The sequence below is a fragment of the Gymnoscopelus braueri genome (assembly GCF_963280865.1).
Source record: "Gymnoscopelus braueri genome assembly, chromosome: 12".
In the NCBI taxonomy this organism is placed as follows: Eukaryota; Metazoa; Chordata; class Actinopteri; order Myctophiformes; family Myctophidae; genus Gymnoscopelus; species Gymnoscopelus braueri.
This window is the reverse complement of record NC_137614.1, coordinates 14892146-14915679: the sequence shown is the minus strand read 5'-3', so window position 1 is coordinate 14915679 and position 23534 is coordinate 14892146. Positions and strand designations below refer to the sequence as shown.

General features: G+C 43.5%; 2 protein-coding genes across 2 annotated transcripts in view; one reads left to right on the top strand and one right to left on the bottom strand.

Annotated features, from left to right (window-relative positions):
- Positions 1 to 1327: 1327 nt before the first annotated feature.
- On the top strand, positions 1328 to 2874 carry cfap276 (cilia and flagella associated protein 276; the record flags this gene model as incomplete). The annotated part of the gene is made up of 5 exons (XM_080443808.1): positions 1328 to 1384; positions 1880 to 1999; positions 2111 to 2226; positions 2418 to 2533; positions 2804 to 2874. The coding sequence occupies 5 exons, from the start codon at positions 1328 to 1330 to the stop codon at positions 2872 to 2874; spliced, it is 480 nt and encodes a 159-aa protein (XP_080299934.1).
- A 647-nt stretch (positions 2875 to 3521) lies between these two features.
- smc5 (structural maintenance of chromosomes 5) overlaps positions 3522 to 23534 on the bottom strand; it is a 34641-nt gene continuing 14628 nt past the window's right edge. Inside the window, exons 11-24 of the mRNA XM_080444425.1 lie at positions 22277 to 22390; positions 21401 to 21495; positions 20153 to 20285; positions 19662 to 19835; positions 18371 to 18540; positions 17740 to 17863; positions 16201 to 16323; positions 15756 to 15881; positions 14635 to 14730; positions 14177 to 14281; positions 13056 to 13175; positions 5813 to 5992; positions 4002 to 4097; positions 3522 to 3885 (exon numbers count right to left, since the gene is read on the bottom strand). Coding sequence (XP_080300551.1) covers positions 3745 to 3885; positions 4002 to 4097; positions 5813 to 5992; positions 13056 to 13175; positions 14177 to 14281; positions 14635 to 14730; positions 15756 to 15881; positions 16201 to 16323; positions 17740 to 17863; positions 18371 to 18540; positions 19662 to 19835; positions 20153 to 20285; positions 21401 to 21495; positions 22277 to 22390 — 1797 coding nt within the window. The 3' untranslated portion in view covers positions 3522 to 3744. The remainder of the gene's footprint in view (positions 3886 to 4001; positions 4098 to 5812; positions 5993 to 13055; positions 13176 to 14176; positions 14282 to 14634; positions 14731 to 15755; positions 15882 to 16200; positions 16324 to 17739; positions 17864 to 18370; positions 18541 to 19661; positions 19836 to 20152; positions 20286 to 21400; positions 21496 to 22276; positions 22391 to 23534) is intronic.

The window sequence follows — 23534 nt, the reverse complement described above, 5'->3', positions numbered from 1 at the left end:
ACTTGGTAGATTTTGATTACTATTGCAAAACATATTAGCCCTTTATACATTTCAGCCATTTGATCTTAAGCTTAGCTCACAATGCTTTGCCATGGGAGGTATTGTGAGCTTGTAGATCTGCTATTTTCAAAAGATTGTAATACATGTTATTGATTGATTGAATATTTTATCAGGCAACATTTTTTAAAACAGCACAGTTACATTTAAAATACTTTGTCTAACAGGTCCGTTCATAAAAGTCCGCAAGGACTTGTTTCCAATGAGGGCCTTGGTATTGTGAAATGGGATATTCTGCATAATGAGGACTTTCTACTTTTGGTACTTTAAGTACATTTGGATACTTTTTACTTTTAGTAAAGTACATTTGGAATTCCGGGCTTTTACTTGTAACAGAGTATTTCTACATTGCAGTAGGCCTATTGTAGCCTTGGATCAGAAGACCATCATATCTTATCGAGTCTGACTTTAATATACTTTCGTATCTACGATAGTCTTGGCGACCACCCCCCAGTGCGTCCTGCACTTTCACCAGTAAAGCGCGTACTTCTCCATACATGCACAAAAAAAAAATATATATACTTAAGGTGCTTACCCGGCCGGTTGCCCCAAATGTTAACTACCGCTGCGGAGTCTTTGTGCATGTATTATTCCGTACATTTCCAATAAAGAAGTGTTTTAATCCCGTCTGTGGCCGAACGTCATCCCCGCCCCCCTCGTTTACAGTGAGTGTAATTCCGGCTTTCACCGGATGCGCCCCGTCACTACCGCCCATTGAGGAATACAGGGAACTTCGACAGAATCGGCCACAAACGTATTTAAAACACTTCTTTATTGAAAATTACGGACTAATAGATTGCACAAAGACTCCGCAGCGCTAGTTAACATTTGGGGCAACTGGGTAGGTACTTTATATATGATCCAAGGCTAGCAGTATTAATACTTAAGTAAAAAATGTGAGTACTTTGTTTTTAGATAGAAGAACATTCCTTAACGCCGTCTAGGCTATAGTGTTCATGTATAAAGCTTAATGTCCTTTAATCAATTGGATTTGGACCACAAATATGTTTTTTCAATGTTGAGTTAGCTATTAGGCTAATGTCAAACTAAACGTTATGTTCATGCTAACAAGATATTTTTAAATTAATATTCTATTCATACATTGATATATCACATGTAGCCTATTTCATTTATTTGTTATTTTTGTTTATTTTATAATAGTTTATAAATATATTCGATATCGATATGTACTCAGAAATAAATGTATTATCATTATCATCATTGTTACTAGCCTATATTATTATTGTAGGCTACACAAGTTCTATGAAACATGAGCTTCAGCAGTGGTGCAGGGTTTTCAGCAAGATGGTTGCTGAGCAACCAAGATGTAAACATTCTAGTCTGACTGCAAAAAAGAACACAATTTCGTGGCAAATGATTCTTTTCATCTCTGAAACTTCGTGGTCACATTGAGAATGTCAACGAGAGACCCATTTCCATTCCCAACATTTGAAAACGATCACTCGTTTTCTGGATTTATGCGACAAGAGGTAGGGTTTACTGTAGGCTATATACCTATGTGAGTCACAGAGAGAAAATAGTGTTTGGGTTTTATTAATTGATGAATTAGTCATTTGTAGCCTAAACTAAGCAATATCTTGACTTACAACATACTGTATTTGGATATAGCCAATTTGCATACATCCATCCATGTCACATTTATATTTACATTGAAGTTGGAAAATTATTTTCAAGCAGATTGCTAGCAGATTGCTACATCTGCTATATTTGCAGTTAGATTTTTCTTTATTTAAAAGGAAAGCTATTTCTTAATCTCATCCGTTACATATGTAGCCTACATACATCTTTTCCGATTTAACAGAGAGAGCCATTTGATAAACCGCCCCACATTGCCCAAAATGAGGAACCATGGAGTCGTCTCTATGACAAAGCAACTTTGGCCAGCATCCGCAGGGGTGTTATGTATTATGATGACCAAGAGGTAAGTCCTCCATATGATTTTAGCTTTTCCTTAATACAAACTGTAACCTGTCAATGCAAAATGCATCACAATGAACCATCAATACACCTTAAGTGTCATTTTCCTCTTCAGTCTCCAAAAGACAGCCTTGACTTCCATCTGAAATCCACCTACGATCACCACAAAGAATTCCTTCAATCGAAGAACCAGACTTTATATCAGAGGGAGACAGTTTCCCAGGACCATGGGTGGGTGTTCACAAATAAGCAGGAATAAAAAATTGTAGGATTGAAAAGTGAGTGGCGAGCCTCCCTCTTGTTTTCGGGACACATTAAGCAGGACCCCGTGAAACTAAAATTTGCGTGCAATACCCCTGCCACTCACTCCCATGACTCAACTGAATCAGAAGTTGAAGTAGCCTGTGTCATGTGCTTAACAGGAGGATACTGAAGAATCGTGAAAAACAGCAAGTCCCACACAATGATCTGGAGAAAAATATCAAAATGTGGGTCAACTTGCCAAAATGCTCCATTTACAGCATTCAGGGATCAATAGGTAAGGTTTACTTGTATTGTTATGATCAATGGAACAGCATGATTTTCCACGCCCTGTGACAACACTGGGATCTTGATATCTGCTAGTAAATTCTATTAACCATCACACCACGGTATCTTTGAGCACTGTCAGGCCACTGTCCAAACAGGTCTACACCCCCACCCCACACACACCCCCCTACCTCTTTCTGTCCTTTTACATTTGCACTTTGCAGAATTTGTTTCTAGCTGTGCTCCCAAATAGTGATTACAATGACCTTTCTCTTCACAGAGTCTCACCACAATGCCTCTACAAACAGGGGATATTCAAGGAAGCATGATGGTGGCTTCTACTGCACCTAAAGAGTCACTTTACATTCATATTATGTTCTTCAACTACTACTAATATCTGAGAACTACAGAAATAAAGTAATTCTTAAACTGGATATTTGTGTTGTTTTCAATATTAAGAACATTATACAGAGATGACCTTGAACGCCTGTGTTAGTGGGGTAAATGGCAAGATGCTTCCTCCATACACAAGACTACCTGGTAACTAGAGCCAGATTATGCATGTGTCCTGAGTCTGACCACTTTCAAGCTGGCGTCGCTACTTTGAACATGTCATTATATATAGACGAAAAAAGGTTTACGCAAAATTCAAAAAACGGGAATTAATCTGTCATTTTAGCGTTGGCTATTCAAAAATAGCAGACATACAAGCTCACAGTGCGGCACTTTGTGCTGCGAGCTTGTACATCTTCTATTTTTTTACATGTTTGAGAAATACGTATTTAGAAGGCATTTGTAGAATCGGCCTCTGGTCTTAAAGGGTTAAGAACCATAGAACTTAGAAGCCAAGAGATAGTGAAAAAATAGATATCTATACAGTATGTATGTGTATTTTCTGGAACGGTTAGGACTTTGATAATTACAATATGTTAGATATATAGATATAGGTTAGATATTCTGATGCATTGAAGGTTTGAAAAATCATAATTTGAAAGCCATTCTGAAATTAGAACCATTTATTTTAATCAAACAACAAAGAAAATACAGCTTACTAAAATAACAATAAAACTGTAAAATACAAATACAACTGTATTAAAGAACCTATGTACAATAAAAGCGACAGTGGAGGGAGAGTGGAGATCCTTTGTTGCTGCCCTACATGCCAGCCAACATAAAAGGCAGTAAGTAAGTAAGAACAGTAAAATAACTTGGGCAGTGTTTTCAGGCCTTTGGTTTGGCTCCGAATCTCGCTCGCCGCCTGATGAAGGCCCGTTCATCGTACTCGTTGGAGAGCAGTGTATCTGGACCATTGGTGACCAGCAGAACCACCATTTCCTCACCATACTGCAAGTTCTGCAGGAGCTGAAAGAAAACAATGGTGGGGCATATTTCAGAAAAGATAAAAAACTAATTGTGTCCATCTCTTTTTCTCTCTCACCCACACAAAACTTCATTCATTAAGAGTTACAAATACTCACTTTGGGTGTGATGAAGAAATACTGGGAGGTGCTCTGCTTGCATGCTGTTCGGACCACAATATCAAAGACACGTCTTTCGTTTATAGGATCCATTCCCTGTTTGGAGGAGCAAAAAGAGGCACTTGGTCAACCACATAAACAAGACTATTCTGTACTGGCTCTGAACTGAGGGTAGATGAGTGAATAGGGGCATGAAATGTGCATCTTGACCATCTACATGTGTAGGTTGGAGGGCTAACGCTAACCCCTCATAATCAACTAAATAGTCTTTGTGTCCTTGGTTGATCGAGTTTTGTGGTCACTTTTCCCCCACATTCTGTACATTGCTGTAGTAAATAGTTTGTAGTGATTAATTGAGAAGGGTAGGACTGCTGCCAGTACAGATCAGCATAGAACAACAGCTGCATCACATTACATCTGCATCTCAGTACATTATCAATGGGTATGCTCCACAATATTTGTGTTCTCAGATAACAATAGTCCATATTCAGCATAACTTTATAACCAGGACCAGTGTGTGTGTGTTCTTGTAAAATGCCTCGAGTTGAATAGCAATGTAGCTAGACGTTCCTTACATGTTATGGGACAGCCTTTCACTACGCATGTTTCTAAATACTAGAGGTGCTTACAGAAGAAAGGTTAGGATCTTTCTATGGAACAGGGTAACAGATTTATAATGATTCAATCTTTCTAATCAATGATGATTGATAAATTCAGGATGGTCCACATTCATTTGTATTTCGGGACGTTCCAGGTGGATGGTGAAAATAGATATTTAAAAGGCCTGCCCGAAGACATGATTAACTTTTGGTTTGGAAAGGTCAAAGTCACAATCACAGGCAAGGGCAAAATTATTCACTCATATCTGAGGTGGAAATGGCATATCTTGACATTTGCAAAGTGTTGGCAAAGCTATGCACTCTGAGCAGAATCCTTCTAGTTGAAATCAATTATTAATGTTGTAGATAATTCCACCATCAGACAATCAACATCTAATCTAAAAAACACATTTCCTGAAAGGGAAGGGGGGAAGATTTGCAAAGCTCACACCAGACCAAACAGCTCATTTGCCTTTTAATGAATGAGTGAATGTGTGTCTGTGTACGTGTACATGCACATGCATGCCTGTATACTGTGTGTATGTGCACATGCATGCAGGAATATGCAGTGGGTTTAACCACTGGTTCTCAAAGTGGGATTCAGGGACCCGCCAGGAGTTCTTGTGATTGTGCCAGGGTATCCACAGCAAAATGGGAACAGTTTAAACCAGGGGTCTTCAACAGGGGGTCCGGGACCCCTAGGGGGTCCTCAGAGTTACTACAGGGGGTCCGCCAAATCTTTGTGTGATATGATTTTTATTTTTTACCATAACCACTTGAACTCTAGCATCCCTTTTTCTGAGGAGAGCTTTAGCCAAAAATAGCAGATCTACAAGCTCACAACGCCTCGATCTGCTATTTTTGGCAAAGAGGTAAAAAGGAAAGAGGGAAAAAAGAGCAGACCAAGTAAACCAAAAAAAAGTTGAATCTGAAACACAATTTTATACAATATAGAGGGGGTCCCTGCTTCATCTCTCTCTCAGCTAGGGGGTCCTTGGTCTGAAAAGGTTGAAGACCCCTGGTTTAAAAACCCTATTTAATTTTTCAGCTATTTAAAAAAAGCCAATCTTCAAGGTTGCAACGCGTCGTGATGCAACACGTTACGAGCTTGTAGATCGGCCGTTTTCAAATAATGTTAACAGATCTTCTCCTATAGGGGTCCCTGGCACAAAACTTGACGTGAACATTTTTGAGAACCACTGATTTCACTACCTGGTTGATCTCATCGACCACTCTGAAGGGGCAACGGTTGAGCTCCTGCAGAGCCATGAGGTAGAGCATGGTGGACACGCTGCGCTCCCCTCCACTCTGGTGGTGTGGTGTGAGCTCATGAAGCTGAGTGCTGCTGTGGAACTTCACCCGGATTCGGATCCCGTACTTGTCGTATTCTTCCTAAAGTGGGCACACGCCAATCATTCCACAAAAACATTTAATTCCTGCACACCTATTATGAATTAAAAATGTGGATGTTCGGTATTTGAGGAAAAAGCCATTATATGACGTCATTGTCAGTTCTTGCAAATGCATTTATTAAGCCATTCTTAAAGCATTGTAAGGCGCTCTGGATGAGCAGTGGGTCAGCTGGCTCATACACCATTTCTTATAATAATATAGGCCATTGACTTGATTACTTTATAATATTGTTACATTTTAGGTCAGAATTCTTTAGAGGTTTCAAATTTTGTGTACTGCATTGCATCCCACCAAATTGTTTCTGTGTTCAGTTAATTAATCAATTCCAGCAGCACCAATTTAGTTTTTCTGTTTTGCTACATTGCTCTCTCGGTGTTCACATATGGGAAACAGCGCCCTCTGGCGATGTACAGAAGCTTCACATTCACTCCCTCAGGGCCAAACCCTTTTTGGCCCGATGGGTCTTCCGTCGCTTTCCGGTAGCCCTCTTACCCGAGGGCACAAAAGGAGACCGGAACGCGGAAGTCATTCTCTTGGCTTCCTTCTGCCTACGATGAAGGAGCTTCTCACCTTTCTACAAGATCGAGGTCTGCGGGTTCTACTAACTCTGAAGCGACGGGTAGGATTCTCAGTCCATTGAGAGTTCCCCGGACCTCCTTCTCTCCCTCCTATCCCCGCCGTGCTTTTCCGGACGAGGAAAACACAGCATTCTACGGACGTTAAACTAACCAGACTAGTTACCTTGGCCTAGCTAATACAGCCTTTAGCTTAGCCTGGCCTCTAGCTAGCTCAGTGGCCTTGGCCTAGTCTAGCCTAGCCTAGCCACCTACGTCCTCTACGATGACTCGACGAGAGCTTAACACTACCGCCGATCGCCACGACCGGGGAGCCAGCTTGGATCTCCCCTCCCCCCCGGTGAGGACGCGACACCCGTTCCTGCTCACAGCCCCTGGATGAGTGGGACACACAGTCTACCATGACGCACGCGCCATCGTGGACACACACATCAGCGTACAGATCTGGCCGAATGTGCATGCCTATGTGTTCCCTTTGTTTGTGTGGCTCGAAATGTTTTTCCATGACAAAGTAAGTGTCTGTGTAAATTTAAAAAAGCAACTCGAGACCGGAGACGCCGCTATACCAGCGCTAGCTGAGATGCGACGCCTCACACAGGAGATCTTTCTCGACAAATACTCCACAGAATGGGCTGGTAGAGTACTCGGTTTGTGCGTCACCCACGGAAGGGCACGGTGGTTCACCACAGACCCGGCAGGTAGGTCCAGCTTGCTTTTCCCAGTCTTCCTCCGCCCCACCCGCTACCGACCAGAGGCGAGCAGCTTGACCAGAGGGACAGCGACGCCTCCCCGCCTTCCAAACCCCACCAAACCGGAGCTAGCGGCGACAGAAAACTGCGCTACTAGCCCCGAGTTACAAGACACACACACACAATTCATAGTACAGGATTACGTGAATGTGAATGTGCATGCACTTGTGTCCCCTGCTTCTGTTGCAAATGTCTCTTATATGACAATACAGTGCTTGTGCAATAAAAAACAAAAAACATAAAAGAATTGCAACCAAAAGCCCTGCCGTCGCAATCACATGTCATTGTAGAGAATTACGTGAATATGCGTGCACAGTTGAATACACATGTCTTTGTAGAGAATTACGTGAATGTGTATGCACTGTTGAATGTGATTGTGTCCCCTGCTTATGTTGCGAATGTTGCTTATATGACAAAAAATGCTTGTGTAAACAACCAAGAAGATTGCAACCAAAAGTACCCAAAATGAGCCAACGACCACTACGGACCCCCCACGGGGGGTCCATGGTGGTCGTTGGACAGAGAAAAGGCGTTATGGCGGGCCAAAACCGTCATTGCCTACAAGGGTCACGCCAAAATTTTCCTTGGTCCATGAAAGAAAGTCACAAGGTAAATATAAGCCAAATTGTTGTAAGGAAGGTGGGGGTAGCCAAAATGGCCGCCCCCACTGCACAACACGTGTTGCCAATAAAGATGGCCGCTGCTGCTCGCAGACACGTGTTGCCGGCAACAATGGCGGCGCCCACGTGCGTGGCCAGTATTTCCAAAATGGCCGCGTACATGGGCCCGGAAGTAACACCAAACACGGTTGTCAGGCCAACGAGTGGCGCCAAGATGGCGGCTGATGTACGCTCGAATACAATAACAACCCCCCCAAATCCGTTGTCATTGCACATCGAGCAATGGAAAAAATGCAACCCCAACCCCTGGGTGCTTCGTACGATAGCAAAGGGTTACAGACTGCAATTTTCCACCAAACCACCCATGTCCAACGAAGTACTGTTGTCACAAGCGAGTGGTCAAACGGTGGTGACGTTACGAGAGGAGATCTCCTCTCTATTACGCAAGAATGCCGTAAGGGAAGTGTTACCAGGAAAAAGCCAAACATGGTTGCCGGGCCAACGAGTACAGCCAGGATGGCGGCTCGCGTACGCCCGACATTAATAACAACCCCTCCAAATCTTTTGTCACTCCGCATCAAGCGATGCAAAGAATGCAACGCCGACCCCTGGGTGCTTCATATGAGAGCACAGGGGTACAGGCCGCAGTTTCCACAAAACCACCCATGTCCAACAGGGCCTTGTTGTCACACACGAGTGGACAGTATAATGATGTGTCGGTTATGATCGATCCTTTCACAAGAACTAGTGCTTGACGTGAACGAACGGACACTCTTCCCTCTTTGGAACCGTTACGTTCACGATTTCGTTCATGCCCCCCCAGCACACCGCACACACGACAGGCGGACTGGTTAACTCCTCCTGCGACTGTGCATTGTGCAGTCATGTTAGTGGGATCAGGTGCACACGTCTGCATGCACATAGTAGCCCCTTACGCCCCACCGGGACCGGGAGCACTACTGAACTTGAACGAATCATTTGAACGAATCCTTGAACGAATCTTTGAACGAATCTTTGGTCATTGCCGTGAACGTGAATTAAGTCGTTCGTTCACTGAAATGAACTGTTTGGCGGTTTGAGCGATTCTTTGAACGAATCTTTTGAACAAATCATTGCCGTGAACGTGAATTAAATCGTTCGTTCACTGAAATGAACTGTTTGGCGGTTTGAACGATTCTTTGAACGAATCTTTTGAACAAATCATTGCCGTGAACGTGAATTAAATCGTTCGTTCACTGAAATGAACTGTTTGGCGGTACATACTGCCTTTTCCACCAGACCACCCATGGCCAACAGAGCACTGTTGTTACACGCTAGTGGTCAAGAGGCGGTGACGTTGCGAGAGGAGACTGCCTCCCTTTACGCAAGAACGCCGTAAGGACAGTGTCACCAGGAGAAAGCCGGCTCGTTTTCTACTCGAGATACTTCCTGGTCAAGAAGAAAGGGGAGGGGGCTACGTCCTATCTTGGATCTAAGAGCTCACTAGATCTCAAGGACGCCCTTCTCCACATCCCTATCTACCCGCCGCACAGGTAAATCCTGCGCTTCGAGTTCGAGGGTCGTGTGTACAGGTACCTGGTCCTCTCGTTTGAAATGTCTTGAGTCCCAGGATGTTCATGAAATGCACTCAAGCGATAGCTCCTCTGAGACAGAGGGGAGTCCGCATCGCAACCTACATAGAACATTTGGTTGCTGAGTGCGGACTCGCGTTCTGGATGCATGTCATCACCATAGACTGGTGGTGTCGCACCTGACCTCCCCGGGATTCACACTGAACTTCGAGAAGTGCACGAAGTGTGTGCTCACCCAGTCCCATCACGCTACCTTATAGGTATCGCACTGGATGCGGTCTCTCTGGTTGAGCTCCCTCAGGTTTTTTGCCGTGTGACAGTGTCCGCGGCATGCATGCAGTCCCTCCAACAAGGGAAAGTAGCCTCTTTCCTGTCGGAGGGCGTCCCGGTAGGGAGGATCATCTCAAGAATGATGATCGCCACCGATGACAGCCTCACAGGGTGGGTCACCACCTTCGGGGGCCGGACGGCCATGGGTCTGTGGAACCGCAGCATGAGGACAGCATACATTAACTGCTTGGAGTTGATGGCAGTCCTTTTGGCGGTAAAACACTTTGAGCCCCACATCAGTGGACATTACGTTCAGGTCAGGACGGACAATACCATGGCCTGTACCAACAAGCAAGGAGGTCCGAGATCTCCTACCTTGAACAGTCTGGCACGGAGGTTTGATTTTGTGGTGCGACGCACACTTGGAATCAATCAGCGCCTCTCATGTACTTGGCCTTCTGAACAGGGGAACCGATCCTCTGTCCAGAGGCGAGACTTTTATTCAGATTGGTTTCCGCACCAGGGTCGCGGACCAGATCTGGACCTAGTTGCCGCGGAGGAGAACGCAGATTGCTCGCTGTTCCTCTCAATGAGAGAGCGGGCTCCGCTGGACCTGGACGCCCCGGCGCACGAATGGTCGTGGGGGCTGCCTTATGCGTGCCCTCCGCTGGAACTGATCCACCCCACTCCGGAACGGATCAGACTCCAAGGCTTGGTGGCGTTGCTGGTGGCTCCGGTACGGGGCTCCCGGAGGTCGGGGATAGCTCCCCTCCTCTAAAAAGCAACCTTGGCCCCTCCCGCTACGCAGGGATCTGCGACAGCAGGCGAAGGGCGAAACCTTTCATCCCAGACCCGCAGAAATAGAATTGTGGGTCTGGCCCGTGGAGGGAAAACTTGACTGCGACTGGTTTTCCTCCTAGAATGGTGGCTACCAGTGGGGTATCGTTCAGGTTCGACTCGCTAAAATTAACTAGTTCCTTGCCGTGAATGTGAACGAGTTTGTTCTTTTTCTGGGACGGTTACGTTCACACTATAGTGCATGCCCCCATCCCCTCCCCCCGCGTATAGGACGGGAGGTTGGGCTGTACGTGCGACGTAGAAAACAAAGACGCTCCCACGAGGGCGTTTTCACACTAGAGAGTGGAGCTGCTGAACGAGAACGTGAACGAGTCAATTGAACTATTCATTGCCGTGAACGTGGACAAAGTCGTTCGTTCGCTGAAATGACTGTTTTTCCACTACTAGCGGATACTATTTAGGCCGCTAGGGCACACTCCACTAGGTCTCTCTACGGGACAAAGTAGGGCGTGTGCGAGGAATGGTATCTGGGACGGTCCCCGGCTGTGCATGGTTCCGCTCCAGGTTTCGGTAGCAGACGTCCTGATCTTCCTACAGGATAGGTATGATCTGGGAAACGTTTTCTCCACAATCGAAGGGTACCTGGCGGCTATCTCAGTGAGCCACGGTTGGCTTCGAGGGGAAAACCACGTAAAACAGCCCCTTGTGGGCCAGTTCATGAAGTGCGCTGCGTGCACATCCTGTCTCAAGGTCCCTGTTCGCCGCGTTGGGACTTGGTCCTGGTGCTCGACTCACTCTCTCGTCCTCCTTTTGAGCCGTTGGAGACGGAGGAACCAAAGTTCCTCACGTTCAAGACGGTACTCCTGGTTGCGCTGTTGACAGCGGAACGGGTGAGCGATATTCGTGCCCTCTCGGTGACTCCAGAGTGCATGAGGTTCGCTGGAGGTGACGGTAGGGTTGTCTTCAAACCCAACCCGGCGTTTGTCCCCAAGACTACCTAGCAGTGGTTAAAGCCTACTGAGGTGGTGGCTTTTCACCTGCCTCCGGTTGCCCGGAGGTGGATCGGAGGCTGCACTGTCTCTGGCCAGTGAAGGCCCTGAGGGTGTATGTCCGAAGGACTGTGGCCCAGAACCGACCCAGCCGGTTGTTCGTTTCTCTGGGGCCCGGGTCACGGGGAAGGCGGTGGCTTAGTCAACGCCTTCCCGGTGGATTTTGGATGCTATTCGCCTGGCGTACACTAGTAGCGGAGCCCCAGTGCCTGACGGCCTGAGAGCGCACTCTACTAGGGGTGTGTCGACGTTCTGGGCCCTCTGCAGAGGTGTGGTTTTCAGGACGCCTACACGGCAGCAAGTTAGTCGTCTACCTCGACTTTTGCTGCTCTCTTTGGCCTGGACGTGGCAGCGCCCTCCATGGCGCACGCAGTCCTGGGCGTGGTTTCCACCTGACGGTGGGGTAGATGCATGGAACAGACGTAAGGTCGGTTCATGCCCTTGTGCCTCCTAGGGGGTGTTGACGTCCTGGGCCCTCTGCAGAGGCGGGTTTTTCAGGACGTCTACATGACAGCGAGTTGGTAGTCTCTTTGACTTTCGCTGTTTTTCTAGCCTGGACGTGGCGGTGTCTTCTTTGGCGCTCGCAGTCCGGGGTGTGGCTTCCACCTGAAGGTGGGTAGGGGCATAGAACGGATGTAGGATCTGTTCATGCCCTTGTGCCTAGTATGTCATAGGCCGACGTCCGGGCCTTAGGTCAGTAAGGCGGACTTCGGTCTGTCAGGGCCCTCCACGAAGATGGACAGGCTGTGCCTGTCTTTTAGTTCTTAGGGCTGACAATGGTGTGTCAGGGCCCTACTTTCCTGATCCTTGCCTCAGACCCGGTGGGTCTGATGGCGCCTGGGTGCTGAGGGCCACGCCCCTGGCGCCCGGTACTGGGGCAGGTATTGTGGTATCTCGATTTGTAGATACATTCCGGGGGTTTATATCTCCCATATGTGAACACCGAGAGAGCAATGTAGCAAAACTAAGGGTTACTTCCGTAACCCCGGTTTTGTAAATTGCGAACGAGGTGTTCACAAAAACACCCTTCTTTTTGCTTCACCGTAGGCAGAAGGTAGCTGGTGTATCAAGAGAATGACTTCCGCGTTCCGGTCTCCTTTTGTGCCCTCGGGTAAGAGGGCTACCGGAAAGCGACGGAAGACCCATCGGGCCAAAAAGGGTTTGGCCCTGAGGGAGTGAATGTGAAGCTTCTGTACATCGCCAGAGGGCGCTGTTTCCCATATGTGAACACCTCGTTCGCAATTTACAAAACCGGGGTTACGGAAGTAACCCTTAGTTTATTCTTCATGGCTGTATGTAAATCTGGCCCTTGAGAGTTAAACAGCCACTCAGGATTTTGTAGTGTAGGGTAAAGGTTGGTGTTCATAATTGTCACTGAGTCATGTGCTTCAGAACACAGTGTCTCCATACCTCATTCTCGTAATGCAGGTCAACCTCACCGACACACTGCATGGAACGGAAGAAGTCACTGAACTTCTCATTGATGATTTCAACCAGCTGCTTGAGGGGATTAAGCCAACGCTCCTTAGCCTGCAAGAAACCCAGACAAATGTACAACATAGACGGACATATTAAAAACTCAGGATATATGCAACACTTGATAGTATCAATGATAGTATCCCTGCAGGCGCTCTTTTGCCACGTTATCCAATCAGACTGCTCTATTAGGTATGTGACGAGCCAGAACGATATACCAATATATCGGCTATTATTTAACTTTTTTGAGGACATGGGTATCGGCAATTATGCAGCCAATGTGTCACTATTTTAACCACTTTCAACCTGGCATCCCTATTTTGGTCATGTTATTATAGGAGCCAAACCTGTTTCTACACAAAAAAGGAGGTGGTGCCCCCAGAGGCAAAAACAAGGGGGAAAATATTGTTTTCCTTTTTTCTTTACCAAATGGGATCCCAGATTGGTAGGGCTCTAATGATGAGTTCAAACTAAAGGATGCTGGCCTGATTCATGGGAAACTTATGAACCAATATGAATAGCAGCTTGCTTCCTTGCTTCTATTCATATTACTGGAGGCTGCTACCTGTGAGGAAGAAGTCCAGTCAGTGTTTTCTCTACATCTCTTCAGCAGAGCAGCACCCTTTTCAAACTGCTCTCTCACCATCCGAAAACTAAAGAGCAACGTAAGAACAAATACTCTACTCTCCTCCTAAATCACCTGGTGATGCAGGCAGTAAAGTATTAGTCTTGCGTAGCCAGACAATCAGAGATCTCCGGCTTATAGGTCTAGTGATAGCTAAATTCAATTATTGGGCTAAAACTTTTTACGAAAAACAATTCGTAAAAAAAATAAAATAACAACTGCATTGCAAAACCAATGCAAAGAATTTAGGGCAGTCCTTCAAAACGGGATTGTATCAAAACTGGTTTTAAAAGCAGTGGCAGTAGGTTGGTTAGCACTGGTTTGCACCGTCATTCAAGCCCATTCAATGGATTTAGATTTCCCCAACATATCAGTAGGCGGAGATCTCTGATCATCTGGCTACACAAGACTAAGAAAAGTATTAACGTACCTCTGATATGTTCTGTCTGTAGACATCCAGTTGACTGGTCTTCTCGACCACGTCTTTCTCAAGGTTTTTGATTTCCTGCTCGCTCTTTCTCGCTTCTTCAACAACCTAAGGAACCAGTGTTAGGATTGGGAATGTAAAAAAGCTTTGTTTATTTTCCTGCTCTTTTGAAGTCCCTGGTCACATCTTTGATGGGGCACTTGAAACATTCAGGTTACTAATGTGAACTCCAACAGTGCGTCCCATTAACTAAATTGTGACAGACCGTTGCAACTTCATCAAATTTTTCTCATCATATTAAAGGGCCTATAATCACTGAAATATGGACACTTGGTTCTTGTGGTCTATGACAAAATGTTACTTAGATTGAACTGGTCCTTACAGGTAGGTATGTAGGTAGGTACTTTATTCATCCCCGAGGGGAAATTAAGGATTTACTTACTGAGTGAAGATTGACTTACATTCTCATTGAGGCCAGTGAAGCACTCTGCCCTGGACCTCTCCTCGTTCAGCATGACATCAATGGTGTCCACGTTATTGGGGAGATGGCTAAGAGACTGCACAGAGAGAAAACATGACTGAGTGACATTTTAGAAATATAGCCGATTATATGTAGTTAAATGCCTAATTTATACTGTACAAGACAAACTCTGTAAGCCAAATGAGATGGGGAGGTGATATAGAAACATGTTTTTCAGAAAACTGTGAGGAAAAAAAATGCAGATCTACAAGCTTGTAGCGCGGTGTTCGGTGCCGTGCTAGGAATCTATAAAATGACACAGTAGGCCTGACCTCGACTAAGTCGACTAGTCGACTGGTTAGTCGCGGGGGGTCCGAGTCGACTGAGTGACTCTTAGTCAAATCAAGTCGAAAAAAAAAAAAAAAAAAAATTTAAATGGCCAAAAATGTTTTAAATATTTTTTTGGCCAAGTCTACACCTGCAACCACACGTAACTTCCACTTTATTCTTCTTATTCCTCGTCTTTGTATTGGTATTTTTTGTGTTGGAGCGCCTCAGTGTGGCTGCAGAGTTCATGTGCAACCTCTTCCAGAGAGAGATAGAGACACTAGAAACTCTGCTGGAGACACAAAACAAACTGTGTAGACTTGGCCCTTTGAAATAAAATGTATTTTGGCCCTTAAAAAAAAAAAAAAAAAAAAAATTAGTCGACTGCCAGTCGACTATTGGCAATTAGTCGCCAATTAGATTCGACTAAACAAATCCTTAGTCGGGGACAGGCCTATGACACAGATGCTTAATGGATTAATGTCCCCCAGCTTTGATTGGTTGACTGGCCAGTGGCGACACTTGTCAGTGAGCCAATGTATTGAGTCTAAGTACCGAGAACTATGAGCCATTGTTTCTCTTATACATTATAAACAAGGCTTTAATCTGCAAGTGCTTACTTTATTTAATAAAGGGGGAAGATTTGCAGAACATGCATTAATACTATTAATAGCTCAGTAAAGGGGATGAAGTCTTGTTTTCCCTTCACATCCATCACACAAATGCTAATTCCGCATTCTCTCAGTACTATAAATCAATACTTCTTTGATAATAAAATAAAACTTGAATACTGACGGTGGCCACGTTGTTTAATGCATCCTCTCCACCCTCCGCCGGACATATTTCCCTGAATTTCCCCAACTGGGCTCTTAAGTTCTCCGTCAGCACTTTCTTCCTTATGTCCAGTTGACTGCATGCTTGCTACAGAGGTAGACAGATAGTTAGAGCACAAACCATAACATGCAACAAAGTGAATGTGTAGATAGATGTATGTTATTTACAGTGTTGGGCAAGTTACTTTAAATTAGTAACTAGTTATAGTTACTCATTACTGCGAGAGTATGATCTAATACAACATAACTAGCACATTTGAAGTGGTTGGTGATGGTCTCTCTACTCTTCCAAATTTCTCAATAATAATGTATCAGTAAACTACACAAGACTAATGGTGTGTGTGTGTGTGTGTGTGTGTGTGTGTGTGTGAGTGTGAGTGTGAGTGTGTGTGTGAGATATCCCTTACATCAAGAACTCTGAGTTCAGCCGCACTTCCTCTAAGGTCCTCCTCTAGTTTGGCCTTCTCTGCACTCAGCCCCACCGTCTCCAGAGCTAAGTACACCTTCTCCATGCTCAGTGAAGCTCTCAGCTACACAGATGGAAAAGACGATAGAATATTGTATGCAGGCTTATCATCAGCCTATTAAACAAGAACCTTTTTAGTGGATATGTAATCAATACCGATAGTCAATTGAAGCAATAAAATCCTCACTGAGTATTATAGTGCTACTCACAAAGCGTTATCGTCAGTGCCTAGTGCCTACATGTACACAGGCATGAATTGTGCATCAAGGTTTTCATCAGTGCCGACATTATGTTTACAATCAATGATAAGCTGTAGCCTGCCGCACAAACATAAACATGAAGGAAGTTTAACATCCAAATATGGTTTGGATTGGATACTCCCTTCATGTTCATTCATTGCACGCCAGGGTCTGCAGCCTCATACTTTAAAGTTGAAACTCTGCCTGTAGTTCTTCTGCCACCCAGTGCAGTAGGGCTGCAACTATCAATTTACCTTCTTAACGATTATTCTATTACTTCTAATACCGGTAATTGAGAAGCACGTTTATATATTTTTTAATATATCAATTATCAAAATCAAAAACAAAAAATGTAATTGATTATTTATCATCCACTAAATCTATAAGTCTGATTAACCATTTAAGCCCCATTTTGTACTTTGTCGTTTAAAAGAAGCCGATCTATGAGTTCACAATGCATTGCATCGTGACAAGTTATGAGCTTGTAGATCTGCTATAGAGTACCGAAGTCCTCACATCACTCCCACCCCTGGGTCACGGAAGTATTCTTTCTATTGAAAATACCCAAAGAGAAATCTTAGATCATGTCTTCACATGTTCTAAAAATAAACAATTCATTCTGTCAGGTATGTGTCGTTGACTCGTTTATGATGTTGAGTTACAATTGATGAATCTGTATTAGGATAATAAAAAAAAATCGTACTCTTTGGATAAATTTGCACTTTTTCACCGTCAGCTCAGCTGATGCGTCATGTCCATGTGAGTAAACTCGCCCGGCTGATATGTAAAATTTTGGAACACAGTTCTTATACGACACAATCTAAGATTTCTCTATGGGGAATTTCAATAGAAAAACAAGCTCAGTGACCCAGGTGGATAGCGACCTCTACCGGCAGTGATGTCAGACTTTGGTGCTCTATTTCCTCCATTTTTGAGAATCTATTATTTTATTGAAATCGATCATTTCAACCCAGGAAAGGATTATAATTCTTTCCTCAGACTATAATCGTACCATCAAAATCTCCTACCATGACATCCCTACTCCCAGCTCACACAAACAAAAAAGGAGTATGCAAGATAAGATGGAAAGGTGAGAATAAAAAGAAAATCATAAAGTCTGTTCAAGACATGAACACAGAAAGCAATAACCACAGGATAAGAGTCTTAACACTGACTATAATGTTTCAAAGTCTAACAAGCTGTCAGTTGGTACTGTAGCATCAGCCATTATGATTCCATACCTTCATCTGGGCAACAAGCTCAGAGGCTATAGCCACTTTCTGGGCATGGACTGCTGCAATTTTGCCGTTGATCTCTCCCTCAGCCTTCTCCAGGTCTATGCCACCCTGCTCCATCTGCTTCAGACTATAAGCACAAAGAAATGGGGACTTTTTGTTTCCCGTTCCTTCTATTGAGACTTTTATCTGTCTGTCCTCCTTGGTGTGCGTGTGTGTGTGTAGGCCTGTTAAGCCATTCAAAACAGGCATCGCATCTGTGTCATTTTAGATTTTAGCTACAACTATTATTTTATACTTTGGATATTCAAGAATAGCAGATATTCCAGCGAACATTTGTAACTCAAATCTTTGCTTCTGGGGGTCCCTTGAACTAAATGTTTTGAGATGGGGGTCGGCGGCCAAATACATTTCATTTTGGGGGTTGACATGAAAAGGTTTGAGCACCACTGATAGAGCAACATACATTTTTCAGAAACCTGTTAGGATTTAGAAGACATTTGTAGATGCGTTCCCGGATTGAACGGGTTAAAATGTTTGAATATTCCTTTAAAAATGCACTAATTTGTGTGTGTGTGTGTGTGTGTGTGTGTGTGTGTGTGTGTGTGTGTGTGTGTGTGTGTGTGTGTGTGTGTACCTGTCCTCCTTGGTACTGATCTTTTGCTCCAGTTGTCTCTTTTTGCCCTTCAAGTCAGAGAGGCGCTTCTTCTCTGTTCGTAACTCGTTATCGCGATGGTCCAGTTGGGAGGCTCGCTGCTGCAATGTTTTCATCTCCTCATCGATCTCCTTTATATTCACCTCACACGCCTGGACACCGCAGACGGAACAAGAATATCATCGCCATTTCAACTATTTGGATATAATCTAAAAAGATAAGTGACTCACCTTCAACCACAAAATAGGGCTATATATCAACTAATCGATTAACCACTTGAAGCCCAGCATCCCCATTCTGGAAGGAACATTCTCATTGTCTTGCATGATTTCATGAAATCATGCACAGTATTATAGAGCAGGGTTTCTCAAAGTAGGTACCAGTGTCACGCATACAATTATTTTATAAAGTATAAATATCAAGTACAAAGTTAATTTATATTTATTTTCAATCAATTCTAACCCAAACAGATATTCTCTGTTTGGGTTAGAATACGCTATACGTATAACATATCTCATTCTCAGGGGGAAAATGTACACATTTATGTAAGATGACATAAATAGGTGCGAACGATAATTTGGGGTGGGTGAAATACTATTATGCATATGCATAGGGATTAGGGATGTGTAAAAGTGACCAAAATAAATATGTATTACTATAATTCTATTAATAACGATTATTCAAATATTAGATTATTCTGACCCATCCCTAATAGGGATGCCTGCCCCTGAGACCCAAAAGTTTGAGAACCAAAAGCAGTTCACTCAGTCACTAAGTGCCTCCTACTGGCATTATTGCCGTTTTCCAAGTCACAAGACAACCCAGCACTTGTGGGGTCACAAGTGAGAGCCCAACCGAAGCCAGAATTTTGAGTCCGATGCCGATCCCTATTTCAGAGTCCTAGAGACCTGATTACCTATATCTGTCAAAACAATTGAAATTTTCGAATCAATTCGCAAAGCTTTGATTTGATTAAAGTGTCTAATTGAGAACCTTTAACTTATACGCAATTACGCATAGTTAACCACTTACTGTAAGTCCTATTCAAACATATTTCTTTTGCAGATGCAAGCTTCTGGATGAGCTATTTTTGAAAGTTTTAGACTTAATATTCTCCTATGACATGCCCAAAATAAGGATGTCAAGTTGCTCAGTGGTTGCTGATACCGATGTGGTCAAAACAGTCAAATAAAGGCTGATATATTGGCCCAACTGATATATCAGTATGGCTCTACAAGAGATCCACCTGGGTTCATATTTCCATTTCCCTCACCTTAAGCTGCTTCTCCACATTGCTTTTTTCCTCAGCATCCACAGTGATGTTGAGGTACTGGGATGGGTAGATGGCTGAGTTACTGGTGCTGATCTTGTTGGAATAGAAGGATCTCTTCACTTGGTACCTCTCATCAACTGTGTACAGTATCTTTAGGTTGGGCTCCTCAATCACCTGTGAGCAACAATCACGGGTGTAAACAAAGGGACCAGGATTTTTTTCAACAGACTAACTCGCTGTAATACATAGGACATGTGCGAGGAAAGGAAACTTGCTCCTAAACAATTAGCAGTTATACAGTGTCCAAATTTCATTAATTCTCTGTTGCCCCAATTCAATCAAGCGTTATTTATATACAGTAGCACCATTTCACACTCCAAAATGCTCAAAGCATTTATCAGATATAATACAGGTAAATATATTAAGAAATTGAAAAACTAAACATAATCAAATAAATACATTAATGCAAGAAAGGGGGAAGAGGAACGGACCTTTTTGATCATGGTTTTGGTTTTGTTGTCTCCCACTGGGACATCATGCACCCTGTACTGTTGACACAGGTAACTCATCACCTCGTCAGGGGCGTCAAACATCTCACGCAGGTAAGAGAAGAAACCGAAGCGCCTGTAGACAGATTAGAATTTTTTCTTTATTACTGCCTCCCACTGCCTACTGCACACAACACCTACCAGGAACCTAAATTATAAGAACTCCCTTAAATATTAAGAATACCAAATAGATATGTATCATTCCATGAAAACGCAATCGGACACAGAGTTACGCCCCGGACAGACAGACATACAGGTGAATTAACCCATAAAGACCGGGAAAGCATCTGTGTCATTTTTAGATTTCTTTGGCAATTCAAAAAGTAGAAGATATACAAGCCCATAGCGCTAATAATAATAATAAATATTAACAAATTAATTGTGTTTTTGGAATTGAACATTGGAACTTAATTTCCTTTTGGCTTCGTAATAAAATATTGCACAGGGCAGATATGACAAATAACTTAAATATACAAAGAAATTACTGACATATTTAACGTGTCATTTCTGCTATTCTTGGAAAATGTATGAACATTTTTCAACATGGATAAGATTATGACGATTATGCAAAATAATTGCGATTATCTCAAATAATTGCAATTAGGCGATTATGTAATAATCGTGACAGGCCTATCTGAAAGCCCTTCCTTTGGTGATTGGTTCATACTGGATTATCCCGATCAGGCTGGGCCACAGGTTAGATTTTTAACCGAGAAAACCGCACCTTTCTACAGCGTTGACAAGACACTGAATGTGAGGCTAGCGATTCAGGGGCAGGAGCCAGGCTAGGTTCAGTGTCTTCCTAAAAGCCACTTCAACACGCAGCCAGGAGGAGGCCAGGATCGAACCAGGAACCTTCCGATTCCAAGACTGCCGCTTTACCTCCTGACCCGGCACCTAAATATATGTTTCTTAAACCACTTAAACGTGATACTTAGTGAACCGGAGTCCCCCAGGGCTCTACTAAGCCGTCTCCTGTTTTCGCTTTACACTAAATATATTCGCCGAATGTAGCAGATCTACAAGTGACGTGTTGTGAACTTGTGGATCTGCTATTTTTGCCGGATGTTCACCCCAAAAAAAGGATGCTAGGGTTCAAGTGGTTAAAGAACATTTGATAGCAACATTGTGGCTGTATTGGTTTTTTTACTTCAACGTTGCTGAATAGAACAGGACAAAGTGGACACTCACTTCAGGGAGTCAAGAGGTTGAGACGGAGCACGGCTGGCACATGACTCTTCTGGCGCAGAGATGGTGTTCACCTTTAAGTTCAGCCTGTCACGGACCTGGTGGTCAGGACACAGACAAGGATGGAATATTAACATCTTGTTTGGAGAGATTGTGTCAAAAAAGAAAATCCCAAAGATGCGAGTTGAGGTCACTTTACTATTCAAAATAGAAAACAAGAGAGCTCCTTGTTATTCCTATGATGTGCAATAGCTCAGTTGGTAATAATGAACAAGTCTCACACAAAGGTAGAGCAGAGAGTCACAACTATGTGAGGACATTCATTATTAATTGACATTAACAAGGTCAACCATTCCCCTTTTCCTTTTTTTTTATTAAGCTCCAAAAGGTTTCTTCTATTGATGACTTGACATGTAGATACAAGTCGGCCACAACACACCAGCAAAGACCTCATTTTGTATTTAAAAACAAAAAGGCCAGAAAAAGGTTGTTGCATTTTAGAATAAATGTCTGCTATACGGCAAAATAACAATAAATGAAAGATATATAAAACTGCATGTTGTCTCGCATTGCCAGATGATCGGAGAACTACTGGACCACAATGGAAACAAACGGATGTCTGCCCAACCCAGAGGCTGGTTCTGTCCAAGGTTTCATTCTGTACCACTGGTCGCCAAATGGTTGCTTAGGGGGGACAAATTCGGTCTCTGCTCTACATGTAATGTGTCTTGAGACAACGTGATTTGGCACTATTAATCAAATTTAATTGAATTAAACAAGCCCTTTAATTCTGTATAAACAGAATGTAAGAATAGGATTCTGGTGCAGGGAAGCTTTGAACTATCAAGCAAGCGTATTGTACATCTCTAGCATTCTGACCTCTTTATTGAACTTCTCCATGTCATCTTTCCTCTGGAAAACAAAGGCCCGCAGGTCATTGAAGGAGATGTGGGTCTCAACATACTTGGCAAAGCGGTGGTCCTTCACATTTATCTGAGAGAGAGAGAGAGAGAGAGAGAGAGAGAGAGAGAGAGAGAGGGGAGCGTTCAACACAATCTGAGAAAAGTCCATCACAACACTGTATTTTGAAAGTTACAAGAGGCGTTTCTTTCTCAAAATGGGAAAGGTGTTTCAGCAAGCTCAAAAACACAAACAACCTCAATGTGTTGGGATGCATTAACACATTTAGACCTGAGGCTGATTCTAGTTTTCTGAACAACTTTAAAGATTGAATATTGCTATAGACTGTATATAGCAACAACAATACACTGAAAGGCTTGAAAGGTATAATAACTTCAGGGTTTCCGTTAGCCGGTATTTACTGGCCATTGACCAATAACATTTTTATTTTAATTAATACAAAAGATATATTAAAAAGATCACCAGCCACCGTGGCCGATTGGGAAAATGCTAGGCTATTTTATCATTTAAGCCTATTATTAATATTATTATTTGGATAAAGAAACAACATTGCATGATTGCAATACGTAGTTTACAACCATTAAAACATATCATAATGGTTTAACTCCCGACAGCCTGCTGCGCCGTGCGCTGCAGTTATCTGATAGATCAGCCTATTAGTCGTACAATGGTGAAAATATCAGATCCACAAGCTCACAACACGTCGCAAGGTGCCGCGTTGCGAGCTTGTATGTATGTCTGCTATTTTCGATAGCAACAACACTGTCATACGGCAAAGCACAAATCAAGCTTTACACAGCTGCGGTTCCTCCTAATCAGCGCTGAGTAGCCAACTATGGGTCTGGTTTGCTTGGGTGTTATGATAACAGAACCGGGTCCCCAGGTGATAGAATCTGAACCAAGCCGGGCCCAATTGACGATAATAAAAGAGGGACCCATACTTGTATGGGTTGTGGATATTATACAAGCAAGCACAGTGACTGTCTGTCTGCAATGGATAAAGTGAGGAAAGTTGCAGAAAGTTGGTGACACACATACATTGCAGGCAAGTAATCAACCTTCCTTGCACCAACATTCATGATGATATAATTAACATTAACAAAACAAAAGCTGTAGGTTTTGCATATTAAGGTTGAATCAGATGTAAAGCCCAAAACATATATTAATTTGTTTATACTGTGCGACAGAGTCGCACAAGCAGTTTATTCACGCCCTC